Source organism: Cryptotermes secundus, unplaced genomic scaffold (genome assembly GCF_002891405.2).
Source record: "Cryptotermes secundus unplaced genomic scaffold, Csec_1.0 scaffold526, whole genome shotgun sequence".
NCBI classification, from domain to species: Eukaryota; Metazoa; Arthropoda; class Insecta; order Blattodea; family Kalotermitidae; genus Cryptotermes; species Cryptotermes secundus.
The window spans coordinates 1,368,003-1,382,781 of NW_019721013.1; the positions used below are offsets into that span (position 1 = coordinate 1,368,003).

The following is a 14,779-nucleotide window of genomic DNA, read 5'->3' on the forward strand; positions in this document are numbered from 1 at the left end:
AATGTAGTACGTAGCTCCGAAACGTCAGTAAACCATTAGACTACATAGTGTCTTGTCTCACAGAGCATCCTTCATGAGCACCATTATTCATGCAACCTTGGAATAAAACCACGGTTACCTATATAGGTTGTTTGATGACGGCGGATGACGGTTCGGATTACCGAAATACGAAACATAATCTGGATATAAATACACACACTGTTCACAGATATCTTGTTGTATAAATGTTATATTATACAGTGCAAAATAATAATTATCTGCGTACATAAATATCTAGATAAATCACGATATTAACAGTTTAAAGTTCTATAACTGGCTGTGAGGAATCGTAAGACAACGCAATTGTGAAGTGTGTACTCGTGCACGCGTGTTTATTCCTCTGCCGGTTTTCTGTCATGGTATGTCGTTAAGTGGTATGAATCAGTTAAGTTAGGAGCACGTGGTGGTTTGAAGAAATGTGAGCGAAAGAAGATTGAAGTTAAAGTATACAAGATCTAAACTACATATAATCGTGTCAAGGATGGCGGCAGCAAAAGATATTTTGAACTTCGGTGTTATCCAAAGGAAATCAAACGCAGACAGTGTCACTCCACATAAACTTGCTGTTGTTTTATTAATAAGAGAGTTTTGTGTACTTAAAGCTAAAGGTTAGTACCAAAAAATATACTAGTTGCGGTTTAATTGCATGGTATGGTTTAAATTAGAACAACGCATTGAAATTAGTTGGAAATATTACAGGCATGAGGGCCATCAGGATTTTTCCGCAGAGAAGGGGGGCGCAGCCGAAAAGTTTGCTTATAAATTTGCGTTTAAGCTAGTTCAGTCGATATAACAACTTATTACGGGCTGATGGTTGGAGTTCGATTCCCGGCAGGTGCAAGATGTTTTTTCCTACTCAACAGTGACCAGACTGACCCTGGGGCCCACTCTCTTTCCTATCGAATGGGCGCTAGGGACTCTTTCCTCAGGGTTAAAATGGCTAGGACGAAACCACTTCATTTAGTTCCAAGGTCAAGAATGGTGGAGCTATACCTCCACACCTTCATGCATTAGCATGGCATGGTGCAAAATTTATTAATCACAGAGACAGCCTCATCTTCTTACTTTGTGTTTCCATTGTTTTTAATTTAGATTCTTTTTTTTTTTTAATCCAGTTCAGGGAGGGCAGTTTGGTGTATATTTGTTACCATAATAACATTTGAACTTAATGAACTGTAAACATTCAATTGAAATAAAACCAGTTGTTTCTAAGTTACAGATCAACATACAGACATACATTCCATTGTATTTATGCAGATAATGTTGCCATTACACACAAGGAATGTTAAAATTCATTGTCCCTGGCTGGTGAGGTACTGTTGTTCTGTTGTATGATACCCAGATATTGACAGCTGTAGGTAGAGTGTTCAAAGGGGAAGGGAGGTCTGTATGGTCAGACATCTGCTGATCGTATCACTTATTACAGGGTAGCCCACCTTTAGCCATGGACATTCATGTAATGGTTGACTACAAACAGGAACAGCTATGCTAAGAAAATCGATTTTTAATGCACATGACACAAAATTTCTTGGATTACTTATAGGCGGTACACTGTCTTGGAAATTACATATTGAGCAGGTACTGCACGTGCTAATTGTAGATTCTTATGCACTCAGATGTATTAAATCCTACATGTCTCAGGAAGTAATGAAAATGGTTTACTATGCTTGCTTTCACTTCGCTGTGTCATATGGAATAATATTCTCAGGAAACTCTACACATAGCACAGAAATCTTCAAAATGCAAAAGAGGGCAATTAGAATTATTGCAGGAAGCAAGAATAGAGATTTTTGCAGAGATTTATTTAAAAACTTAAAAATATTATCATTTCACTCACAGTACATACTCTCACTCCTGTTATTTCTGGTAGACAACAAAAGCGTGTACAGTTTAAATTCTGACATCCATAACATAAATATGAGGCAAAGACTCAACTTCCACCAACTTTCAGAAAATCTATCTTATATCAAAAAGGAGTTTACCCTTTGGCATCAAAATGTTCAGTAGCCTCCCTCAAAATTTCAAAAAATCAACTGGTAATATTACGCAATTTAAAACTGCATTGAAACATTACCTACTCACCTTCTTGTCCATAGAATAATATTTGAATGTAAACAAATCGTAACTATTATCAGTATTAAGCTAAACTGTATTTCCAATCATGCTACTGTATCGTTTTGCTTATTAGCAGACTCTGCTGTATGTATCAAATTAGCATGGTAATATTAATACTGTATTATAATCTTATTAACTTTTCAAACTAAACTCTTATTGTATTGCTTGCTATCAGCCTGTACTTGGATTTACAGAATGTAAATAAATTCAGTTTCAAATTCAAAAGTAGTAATACTAAGGAATATTCTTCATTTTTGCAAAATATAAGACATGCAAATAGAGTGAAATGGTATAAGCTGATGTGTGAGTTTGACCTCCTTATCTGCAGCCCGAACAGATCAACTGCTGAAATATGAGGATGGCAGCTTCTTCAGTGTTGAGCCACAGCATAGGCGAGATTTCTGCATGCTGGTGTTGAAACTAATTCAGGTAAAGTTACTTCTTGATTCCAAAATTATTTCATTATGTATAATGGTGGCACATGTTTCGCCAAAATTTGGAATTTATTTTAATAATTTTTGAGAGGTAATTAATGTTTGGGGGAATGCAGTAGCATAGTTGGTTGAGGCACTATACTACAAGCCGGAAGGTCGCAGGATCGAATTCTGATGAGGTCATTGGATTTCTTTCAATTGACCTAATCCTTGGGGTCAACTCAGTCTCTAACAGAAATGAGTACCAGGAATATTCTTGGAATCTTCTTGGTAGTAAAGGGTGGCGGGCGCGTAGGGCTGACAACCTTACCGCCATCTGTGAGCCGATTGTCTAGAAAATGTGGGAACCTCAACATGTCACAACCCTATGGGCCTCCATGGCCCGTTACAGGGATAACTTTACTTTTACTTTAATTGAATATTTAGCTTAAATTACATTCTTAGCAAATGTACTGTAAGCATATTGTGACCCTCTGGATTATGACACCATGCAGTCTGGTAGCTGGGTAGCAGCACTTTGGAGGAACATTCTATATCTGCCCTCTACCCTGCTATGGTAATCTACGTAGGCGAGTCAAATGAAAACCTTAAATATTTTTTTAATATTATTTATTGTGCACAGGTGATACAAAGCTGTATCACTTTTCAACATAATCTCCCCCACGCTCAGTGCAAGTCCTCCAGCACTTACAAAGTGCATGAATTCCTTTAGAAAAAAATTCTTTTTGTAGTCTGCGCAACCATTCATGCACCATGTGGCATACCTCTTCATCAGAACGGAACGTCTTTCCTCCCATTGCTTCTTTGAGTGATCCAAACATGTGGAAATCACCGATGAGGAAGACACTCAAAATGCAGGTCATTGATTGTCGCAACTGTTGTACGGGCAGTATGGGGCCTTGCATTGTCATGTTGCAAACGGATACCTGTGGACAGCAATCCACGTCACTTTGATTTGATTGCAGTCCGAAGATGATTTTTTAGGAGATGTGAGTATGATGCACTGGTGACAGTGGTCCCTCTAGGCATGTAGTGCATGTAGTGTGTGTGTGTATATATATATATATAGAACCACTACTGTAAGCACTATAATTTATCTAATGTTTTATTAAAAATCAGTATACTCAATCACTATATTTTAATGAATTTTGTACTACTTTACCCTTCTTTTTCTAAGCAATTTGAGACAAAACTTATAGACTCATAAATATTGTAAAAGTATGTAAACAAATTTCCTCTTATAATGACTGAGAATCTTTTGCAAATATCTGTTGTGATAATTTTTATTGCATTGGTCTGGATATCACAAAATGGAGACTTATTATCAAATGGCGTACATCTCCCTTATGGACATGTCGGGACAATAAGGCACAGCAGATGCTTTGGGCAGCAGTCACATTGCAGGGCTAGTGGTATGGCAGAAACTGAGGAAAAGCAAAATAAAATGACGAAATTAATAAGATGCCCCTAAGTTCTTTAAGCTATTACGACAGTTGTCTTCATTACCATATTCTACCGTGTATAATATTCACAGTACAGTACAATACGCCAGTGGCTCCACTGGGTATACATGGAAAAATTTAAGCTAAGTGCATAATAAAATAATTGTAACCAAAAACTAACCTGAAAATGGGATACATGTGCGGAAACATGCCACAAAATACACCTGCTGAAAATTCCGCTTCTGTGTTCACAGGAATACAGTAAACTTTATCACTAGTGATTTGCACAACGGGATGTTGCAAAACGTGCGATTATGGAAATATGTGGAAATCATAAACTTTGAAGAGAAAAATTTGTTGTATAAAACTCCATATGAAGATCTTGCCACTTTGTCACCTGGACAATTAACTTGATTTCCATATCGTACCCAATCATAATATGTAGAGCCAGCCGCTAGTCCCTCTCTTGAGTTACGTGTATCCAATCCACATTTCACCGCTATGAACCAGAGTTGAAATTTCTTTCTATAGGATTCTGATGATAGAAAGGTAAACTCAGGATAGTTGGGGTTGGTGTACTTCGTCGTCTGGATATTCCGAACAGAACAAAACGAAGACTTCTGCTCTTTAACGTTATGTAGTTCGTTGAAAGTCAACTAGCGTTTCGGAGGGACATATCACCTCTTCAAGGTCAGATAATAATAGAAATAAGAAATCCTACTGAAGCAGATAGAAAGATTTGCATGGATTCATTTCTCATAACGCTCTGTTCTATTTTGAACGTCAAGTCATGGGTACAATCACTAGTAGGTGAACAAAAGTTAAAGCTGGCCCCGTAACAGGCCGTGGAGGCTCATAGGGTTGTGAGACGTCGAGGCTCCCGCATTTTCTAGACAGTCGGCTCATAAATGGCTGTAAGTTTATCAGCCGTATGTGCCGGCCGCCCTTTACCCCCAGGAAGATTCCTGGTACTTATTTATTTTAGAGGCTGAGTCGACCCCAGGGCTATAGTGCGATAGAAAGGTTTAGGTCAATTGAAAAATCCAGCTACCTCATCGGGAATCGTACCCGCGACCTTCCGACTCGTAGCATAGTGCCTCAAACACCATACCGCAAGCACCATATAAGTGACTAATGGAAATTTATTAGTTTGAAAAATTTCGAATTCCCATTACAAAATTTCATCGAAATATATTCAGCTCTTCCCTACAAAACCAAGTAGGCTGATGCGGCAAACCTCCTCTCTTGACTTCAGGAGGTTCTCACGGAATGTCCTCAGCGGTATTGTTTTGTGTATTTCTTCCCGGCAGGAGAATGCACCATGACTGATCCTTCCCATCCATGTTCACTATCATCCAGTCATTTGAGTTACACAGACCGTCGTTAAATATACTACGTATATATAATAAGCGATTAAATGGACAGTCCATCATTTATCTTCTCGCTATGAACTCCGTGCAAAGAACAAGGAGCATGCGACATGCTCCTCCGCCAGGCTCGGTTTCAAGAGGACATCAGACCACTCTCTTTCGTAAAAGTAAAATGTAAAGCTATCCCTGAACAGGCCGTGAAATCCCATAGGGTTGTGAGACGTCGAGGCTGCCACATTTTCTAGACAATCGGCTCACAGATGGCGGTGAGGTAGTCAGCCTTACACGCCGGTATGCCGCCCTTTACCTCCAGGAAGATTCCTGATACTCATTTCTGTCAGAGATTGAGTCAACCCCAGGGCCATAGTGCGGCTGGTAGTATTAGGTCAATTGAAAAATCCAGTGGACTCATCGGGAATCGAACCCGCGACCTTCTGGTTTGTAGCACAGTGCCTTAACGCTACCGCGTGCCCCCAATTCTATTTTGTACCTCATGGAAATTGGAAGGTTATTTAACAGTACTGTATCAACTGCGACGAGTTTCGTACAGCTAAGTCAGTAAAGAAATTGACTGCTAATTACACGGCTTGGGTTTGTTTGCCGGAAGAATCAGAGATTTTTCTCTGTTCGCTACACAGCTTCTGCGTCTACCTAGACTAATATCAGAGAAATAACGTGGGATATTTCACAGGTGATTAAGCGGCCATAGCGTGAAGCTGACCAGTTACCTTAATCTGAAGATGAGATCTGTAATATGTGCATATGCTCTCATGCTCCGTATGCACATTCGTGGCAAAGAGGCTTCGTATGTGTTGCACCAGTTTGTGAGTATATTTCGAAACATTTTGTATTGGTTAGACTCATTGCTTCATAAAGGCGCTTATCATTCGTGTGCTGTGCTGTCATTGGCAGTAGGTGGACTTGAGGATTCCACTGAAGGCAGACCAACTGCGTTTTACATCTGTGCCTCTGAGAGCTCTCTGAGAATTTACATGACACTGACTCATGTGAACATGATCAGATAAATACATCCTCGGAATTATATGATGTATATTTATTGTGTACTTTTGCAAACATGAAACTAATGCAAACGTACATAAAAATTCTGTTCTTACAATATAGAAAACACACTGTGTCCTCATTAGGAAAACCAGCCGGTTAATGCTGTTTAAGAAGATAGTCACTCTTTATTGTGAGGCCACGTTACGTCAAAGTTTGACGATTCAGACCTGTAGATTAGAAGTGGTCGGTTCGAATATAGTCCGAGACGTCAGCTAACCTGACAAATTTTTCGTGGTTTGCCTCAGTCCGAGCAATTTCTAGGATAGCACCAGACTCTGACGCAGTCCCCTTCGCCGGTGTCTCTGCTATCGCCGTCGTCTGCGTTTGCGATTTCCCGGTAATTTTTCGCTGCCATGTCCCATTCGCGGGCGTCTATTCTGTGGCCGTGGCCCCTCACTGCCATTGGGTGTGTTGTGGCCGTCGTCTTTGGATGTACCCTCGCCGTCGGCTGTCCCTGGGTTGTCACACTCGCCGGTGATTGTGTTCTCGCCGACGAAGTTGTGTGCGCTGTCGCCCTCGCCTTCGCTCGTCAGCGGGCGACAGAGCACACAACGACGTCGCCGAGAAAACTATCACCGATGAGTGTGTGTTTACGCTGTCCCCCACGCCATCGCTGATCAGTGGTGTTTCGCTGTCGTTTTTGCCTGGGCTTTGGTCCTCGGCTATCGCTGGGCCGTCACCCTCGCCATTGGATGGTCCTTCTCCAGCGAATGTCTCTGGGTTGTTGTCGACGGCTGTCGCTGGACTGTCGTTGTTGGGGGTCACTGGGCTGTTGCTGTCGGCTATCGCTGGGCGGCCACCCACTCGCCGGTGATTTTGTTCTCGCCGTCGTAGTTGCATGCGCTGTCGCCCTCGCCTTCGCTGGTCAGCGGGCGACAGCGCACAGAAAGACGTCGCCGAGAAAACTATCACCTGCGAGTGTGTGTGTGCGCTGTCCCCCACGCCATCGCTGGTCAGAGGTGTTTCGCTGTCGTTTTTGTCTGGACTGTGGTCCTCGGCTGTCGCTGGGCCGTCACCCTCGCCATTGGATGGTCCTTCTCCAGCGAATGTCTCTGGGTTGTCGACGGCTGTCGCTGAACTGTCGTCAGGGGTCACTGGGCTGTCGCTGTCGCCGTTCGCTGGGCGGTCACCCTCGCCATTGGATGGTCCTTCTCCAGCGAATGTCTCTGGGTTGTCGTCGACGGCTGTCGCTGGACTGTCGTTGTTGGGGGTCACTGGGCTGTTGCTGTCGGCTATCGCTGGGCGGCCACCCACTCGCCGGTGATTTTGTTCTCGCCGTCGTAGTTGCATGCGCTGTCGCCCTCGCCTTCGCTGGTCAGCGGGCGACAGCGCACAGAAAGACGTCGCCGAGAAAACTATCACCTGCGAGTGTGTGTGTGCGCTGTCCCCCACGCCATCGCTGGTCAGAGGTGTTTCGCTGTCGTTTTTGTCTGGACTGTGGTCCTCGGCTGTCGCTGGGCCGTCACCCTCGCCATTGGATGGTCCTTCTCCAGCGAATGTCTCTGGGTTGTCGTCGACGGCTGTCTCTGAACTGTCGTTGTCGGGGGCCACTGGGCTGTCGCCGTCGGCGTTCTCTGGGCGGTCGCCGTCGGCTTTCGCTGGGCTGTCACCCTCGCCCTTGGCCATGTTCCCTCCGTCGTCGGTCGCTGCTCTGTTGCACTCGCCGCTTGCAGCGCTTTCGCCGTGGACAGTCGCTGAGATATCACCCTCGACGTTGGGTGTGCTGTCGCCCTCGCCATGGCTGGTCAGTGTGCGTTCGCTGTCGTTTTTGCCTGGACTGTGGTCCTCGGCTATCGCTGGGCGGTCACCCACTCGCCGGTGATTTTGTTCTCGCCGTCGTAGTTGCATGCGCTGTCGCTCTCGCCTTCGCTGGTCAGCGGGCGACAGCGCACAGAATGACGTCGCCGAGAAAAGTATCACCGGCGAGTGAGTGTGTGTGTGCGCGCTGTCCCCCACGCCATCGCTGGTCAGTGGTATTTCGCTGTCGTTTTTGCCTGGGCTGTGGTCCTCGGCTCTCGCTGGGCCGTCACCCTCGCCATTGGATGGTCCTTCTCCAGCGAATGTCTCTGGGTTGACGACGACGGCTCTCTCTGAACTGTCGTTGTCGGGGGTCACTGGGCTCTCGCCGTCGGCTTTCGCTGGGCTGTCACCCTCGCCCTTGGCCATGTTCCCTCCGTCGTCGGTCGCTGCTCTGTTGCACTCGCCGCTTGCAGCGCTTTCGCCGTGGACAGTCACTGAGATTTCACCCTCGACGTTGGTTGTGCTGTCCACATCGCCATGGCTTGTATGTGGTCTTTCGCTGTCGTTTTTTCCTGGGCTGTGGTCCTCGGCTATCGCTGGGCCGTCACACTCGCCACTGGATGGTCCTTCTCCGGCGACTGCCTCTGGGTTGTCGTCGACGGCTGTCGCTGGACTGTTTTTGTCGGCGGTCACTGGATTGTCGTTGTCGGCGTTCGCTGTACTGTTACCTTCGACCTTGGCCATGTTCTCTCCTACGTCGGTTGCTGCTCTGTCCCACTCGTTGCTTGATGCACTTTCGCCGTGGTCAGTTGCTGAGGTATCAACCTCGACGTTGGGTGTGCTGTCACCCTCGACGATGGGTGTGCTTTCGCCCTCGCCATCGCTAGTCAGTGGGCTGTCACTCTCCTTCCCTCGGTAGTAGTCCTCGGCTATCCCTGGGTCATCACACTCGCCATTGGATGGTCCCTCTCCGGCGACTGACACTGGGCTGTCGTCGTCGGCTGTCGCTGGACTGTCGTTCTCGGCGGTCATTGGGCTTTCGCCTTCGGCGTTCGCTGGGCAGTCACACTCGCCCTGGGACATGTTCCCTCCGTCGTCGTTCGCTGCTGTGTCACACTCGCCGCTTGCTGCGCTTTCGCCATGGACAGTCGCTGAGATATCACCCTCGACGTTGGGTGTGCTGTACCCCTCGCAAAGGCTTCTCTGTGGTCTTTCGCTGTCGTTTGTGCCTGGGCTGTGGTCCTCGGCTATCGCTGGGCCGTCACACTCGCCATTGCATGGTCCTTCTCCGGCGACTGCCTCTGGGTTGTCGTCGACGGCTGTCGCTGGACTGTCGGCGGCGGTCACTGGACTGTCGTTGTCGGCGTTCGCTGTACTGTGACCCTCGACCTTGGACATGTTCTCTCCTTCGTCGGTTGCTGCTCTGTCCCACTCGTTGCTTGATGCACGTTCACCGTGTCCAGTCGCTGAGCTATCACCCTCGACTTTGGGTGTGCTGTGGCCGTCGCGGTTTGTTCTCATCTGTGATCAGAGAATTAGTATTCATTGTGAGTTTTCTTTGGTTTGAATAACTAAACACAGCAAAGTGCTTCACACACGCATTGTATTATGAAAAATATGAACATATGTTTGGAAACGGCTTGTTGAACACTGCCTAAACACCGGAATGATAAGATGAAAGGAATATAACCCATTTCTCGACAACTAATGGTTAAGACAAATTCCGCGTCAAAGAAACATCTTGGAGGGATCAAAGCGTTGCCACGAATTAACACAAGACTCCGACACAACAGATTCATAAAACACAGTGATTGAGCCCTTGAACATGGTGACTTTTAGGATAACCGCGTAGTATTTATAAAAGTCAGTGAATTCATGGGACAGATTTCGTTCAAGGAATTCAGGAAGTCATTCATAAGAAAATTCAGATGGCAATTCTATAGTTGAAGATAAGTTTCGTTACAAAGCAACGACGACTCTGCAGACGTTGAATACTTTATTTTATGTGTTGTATATCCAGTGGTCTCTAGTGTTATAATTGCCGGTCACGGTAGCCGAGCGGTGTAAGGCATGTACTGTCTTCGCTCGATTGGAAAACGGGATCGTGGGTTCGAATTCCACTCAGGGCATGGATGTTTAGTTTGTGTGTGTGCGTTTTTCTGTGTTTGTGTACAGGTAGAGGCCTTGCGACGAGCTGATCACCCGCCCAAGGAGTCCTACCGAATGTGTAAGATGTAGAAAAACCGAAGTGAACGGAGAAGTTCATGGAGGTGGGCCAAGGCCCACTGGGGCTATAGTGCCAAGGAAAAAGAAACTGTTATACTTATTTGTAGTTACTTCTTGTGAGTGTCCAATAATTCTATTCATCTTATCCAGGATCCATTCTTTTTATTCACACCAATCAGGAATATGTGACAGTACGTATTTTTTGTGAGTGTCCCCGTGCCAAGATGGAACGGTGTTCCATTCACGAGTACATAAGAATACGCCATTAGCAATTATGCTCAGATAAATAAACCCCACAAGCTCACACAGTAATTATGAATGCTAATATGACCATGCGATATGCAGTATATCGCGGTAATCGGGAAGGTCTCTCGCGTTCAAGCCTTACACGTGTATGATGACTTCAAGGTGTGCTACAAGCCTCTTATCTTTTCAAATTCGTATTAGATGTAATAATTTATTTTTCTTTTGTTTCTATTTATTTCATGAATTTCATATAATGTTGTGGCGTATTGACTGGTCGCAAACGATGACTCTAAAACAGCTGCATTTGCTCGGTAACGGCCTAATTATACACGCACGCAACAACAGTTTTCTTATTTGTCAGAAGCGAGAAGTTAATTTCACTTTGACTTTGAATTTGTTCTCATAAATTATGGTCATGAGCCCCATGGGACTTGAAGCCAAGGTTCATTGTGCTGTTGAGGGCCAGCAACAGTTTAACAGCCAGCTAAGTTCAGTTGTGAGACAGTGGCCAGTCTGGAATGACGTGAGCACGGAAGCTGAAAAACCTCCGCTGTTAGAAACCATTATCTAGAAACGAAGAGTGCAGGCACTACGGTTTGGAATATAGATAGCGTGGATACTAGTGATGTGTAAATTTTGGAGATTAGCGATGGCGCTACAATTAAGTGTAGTCACGGGTTGTGTGTTAAAGTGGTCAGTAAACGAGTCACCAAAACCGATTTCCCTATGTAGTCACTCATAGACGTGACTGTTTCTACAACACAACTAATTTGACAGTTTGCCAGAAGCACATTTTGTTCATTCAGCAAGATAATCTGCTTTTTTAATTTCAGTATGAACAGGTCTGAAATTTGCTTACCTTCTCGCGTACCCATCTTCTTATCCACTCGAAGCAGCCGCAGGTGGACCAGTCTCGGGAGTGATTCGTGCCTTCTCCCGTCACTTCTGGGTGTCTCAGGTCATAAAAATCTTCGTCGATGTCCGGATCGTTCTGGAAAGGACAAAGAATTTGATCCAGCTACAGTTTATATTTTAGTCTGCAAGGCTGCTTGTGAATTCTATAAAATTCTTACTTCCAAAATTGTTCAGTCAACATGATAATCTGCCGTTTTAATTTCTGTATGAACATGCTGAAATCTGCTTACTGTGAGGCACAAGCATCTTCGGACCCAACCAAAGCAGCCGCTGCTTGTCTTGTCTGGGGAAAATGTTGCGCTCTCTCGTAGTTCGTCATAAGGGGCGCCGTAGTAATGTTCCGTTTCGGCGGGAAAATAAGGATTGATTCTCCCCGCCCCACCCTCCATATCGCCGTAGTAATGTTCCGTTTCGGCGGGAAAATAAGGATGGATGTTCCTCTCCTCACCCGGCATAGCGAAACCAGGAAGAGGTATGTTGCCAGACATTTCTTGGTTCGTTCACGTTGTTATGTATTAGCTATCTGAAATAAGACATAATTTGGTTGAAATCTAATAACTAAAAAAGAATACTCGTATATGTGGGTGTGTGTTTTAACGTTCTGCTTTAAAAAGAAACTAACAAAATGTCACGTGTATGAGTGACCATAGACGCGGTTAGGATTTGTGAATAAATCTATTGAACATCTGCAGGTCGTAACTAGAAATAACTAGGAATAATAATATCACTGATTTCCACAATTCACAAGTAACTACATGCTAAGTTTTCCTAGTTTGCTTTTTCATTTCATTTAATGACATGCTACAAGTCCATTACAAGGTCATAGAACCCGGGATAAAGACAATAGTCTGTTATAAATCCAAAATATAAAATTTCACTTCATAATATACTCGTATATATATTAGAATAAAATCAATACTGTGGACCCTTCTGAAATAATTTTAGATTTGATAGAGGGAGATGTAATATCGAATTATTTCTAGTTGCTACTTAGTACATATCAGAATTTTCTGTAAGCAATTCGATATTATTAACAACAAACATCACAAGGGTATGTCACGCGACAAATATCTTCACGCCGTATAGGATATATTGAATTTGTTCCACTCGCTCTTGGAATCACGCCATTTACAATCTCACAAATAACTGTCATTGGCAGTACCACAAATACTAACCTGCAATTAACTGGTTACTCTGTCTCTAGTAACTGGCTCAGTACTCACTTCTTCGTAACTGGCTAATCACTCACTACTGAATCGTGTTTACTGTTCGTTATTTAGCCTCGTCGCGGACAAAACAGAAAACGGTTACGTAATTGGTGCCGCTGTTGCGTGACGTCGTGTTTACCTATTGCCTAGCAACACTGTCGAGAGTTGTTTACTGCTCTGTAGCAACTGCGGCATCTCTTGGTAACGTCAACGAGGGAGGAGGCCGGCTGTTGACTGGGCTGTTACTGTAGCAGCGGCAACGCTACAGAAGTGTTAACGTCAACGCTGGCGGAGTAGGGGGTGTCCTGCTTAGCGCAAATACGTCACTATATATATATATATATATATTGGGAAGGCAGTGGTAGTATTTTCAATAGGCTAAAATTCTTTCTGCATTAATCTCTTTTTGAAGGTCCCACCATTATTCGAATATCTCTCTTCAGATTCTCATTCTATGAGTTCTGTTTGCTCCAAAAATTAAACCGTAAGACATAAAAGAGTAGATAAATGCATAATATCCCATTTTGATTGCTTCAATACATAAATACTGTTTGGTTTTCCTAATTATTTAACTGGCTTTATTTAATTTACTTATGATTGAACCCATATGCTTTTCCAAGAATTTATGTTATCCAGGTTTATGCCCAAGAATTTTACCTCATTTGCCTCTAATAAAAATGTATTTTCATATTCAATATTTAATTTGTTGCCCAATTTTATTTAGCTAAGATATGCACGCAGCAGGTCTTGTCAAAATTTGAGGAAAGCATGTTTAAATTAATCCGTTCTTTCATTAAACTAAACTCTATATTGAGTCTCCTTTCCAGATGTATAAAATTTAATTAATTTCCTATTACACTCGTATCCTCGGCAAATAACACAGAAAAAGTGTTCCATACATCAGAACGCAGTATAAAAGCTGGCAAGACATTTATATAGATCAGAAATAACAGCGGTCCCAAAATCTATACTTTTGGAACACCTATATTGCTTTTGCCCCTATTTGACAACTTTTTGCTAAATTTTACCCTTTTTTATATATTTTCTAAATATGACTTAATTAGAGAGTATATCAGGCCCATTAACACAATAGTGTTCCATTTTAGCTGATATAATACTAGTCCTCACCTGGTAATGAATTTTAACGATGAAGGTTCTCACAGTTCTGATGATATCAAATAGTGTGAAGCACTGGATATATTCCTTTAGACTTATCAATAGAAAACACGTCTCCAACAATTTGCATATTGTTGTTTACCTAACAATAGCCAAGATATCTATACCCTAGCAAGGAAAGTTTCTTCAAGCGGTCGTTGCTGGGGTTACTCTTATAAACATTAATACCAAGATACTGCGGACACTTCTGAAATTCTTTCTGATTTGATAAGTGGAGCTGTAAATTCGAACAATTTCTGGTTACTACTTCGTATATATCAGAATTTTCTGTAAACAATTCAGTATAATTAATAACAAATATAGCAAGGTAATATATATATTTTTACGTGTTGTGTGTGTCACGCGACAAATATCTTGACGCCGTATTGGATATATCGAATTTGTTCCACTAGCTCATAGAATCACACCATTTACAGTCTCACAAATAACTGTCATTGGCAGTATCACAAATACTAACCTGCAGTTAACTGGTTACTCTGTCTCTAGTAACTGGCTCAGCACTCACTACTTCGTAACTGGGTAATCACTCACTACTGAGTTGTGTTCGCTGTTCCTTATTTAGCTTTGTCACGGACAACAAAGAAAACGGTTACGCAATAGGTGCCGCTGTTGCCTTACGTCGTATTTACTTATTGACTAGCAACATTGTCGAATGTTGTTTACTGCTCTATAGCAACCGCGACATCCCGTCGAATCCTCACCGCTGGAGGGGACGTGTTGTTGACTGGGCTGCTACCGTAGCAGCGTCAACGCTCCGAAGGTATTACGTTACTGCTGGAGGGGGAGGAGGTGTCCTGAATAGCGCA

At 43.6% G+C, this 14,779-nt stretch overlaps 2 protein-coding genes across 3 annotated transcripts; one reads left to right on the forward strand and one right to left on the reverse strand.

The window, feature by feature from the left end:
• The first annotated feature begins 131 nt into the window (after nucleotides 1-131).
• On the forward strand, nucleotides 132-6,124 carry LOC117283173. 2 transcript variants are annotated; one of them, XM_033755756.1, is made up of 3 exons: nucleotides 132-647; nucleotides 2,483-2,583; nucleotides 6,092-6,124. In XM_033755756.1, the coding sequence occupies exons 1-3, from the start codon at nucleotides 521-523 to the stop codon at nucleotides 6,107-6,109; spliced, it is 246 nt and encodes an 81-aa protein (XP_033611647.1). In that variant the 5' UTR covers nucleotides 132-520; the 3' UTR covers nucleotides 6,110-6,124. The 2 variants fall into 2 exon arrangements, with proteins under 2 accessions (XP_033611647.1, XP_033611646.1); XM_033755755.1 differs by lacking the exon at nucleotides 6,092-6,124 and adding an exon at nucleotides 3,320-3,415.
• Nucleotides 6,125-6,924: 800 nt separating this feature from the next.
• On the reverse strand, nucleotides 6,925-12,108 carry LOC111875249 (dentin sialophosphoprotein-like). The gene is made up of 3 exons (XM_023871321.2): nucleotides 11,820-12,108; nucleotides 11,534-11,665; nucleotides 6,925-9,723 (listed from the first exon to the last, which is right to left on the reverse strand). The coding sequence occupies exons 1-3, from the start codon at nucleotides 12,075-12,077 to the stop codon at nucleotides 6,925-6,927; spliced, it is 3,189 nt and encodes a 1,062-aa protein (XP_023727089.2). The 5' UTR covers nucleotides 12,078-12,108.
• Nucleotides 12,109-14,779: the final 2,671 nt, after the last annotated feature.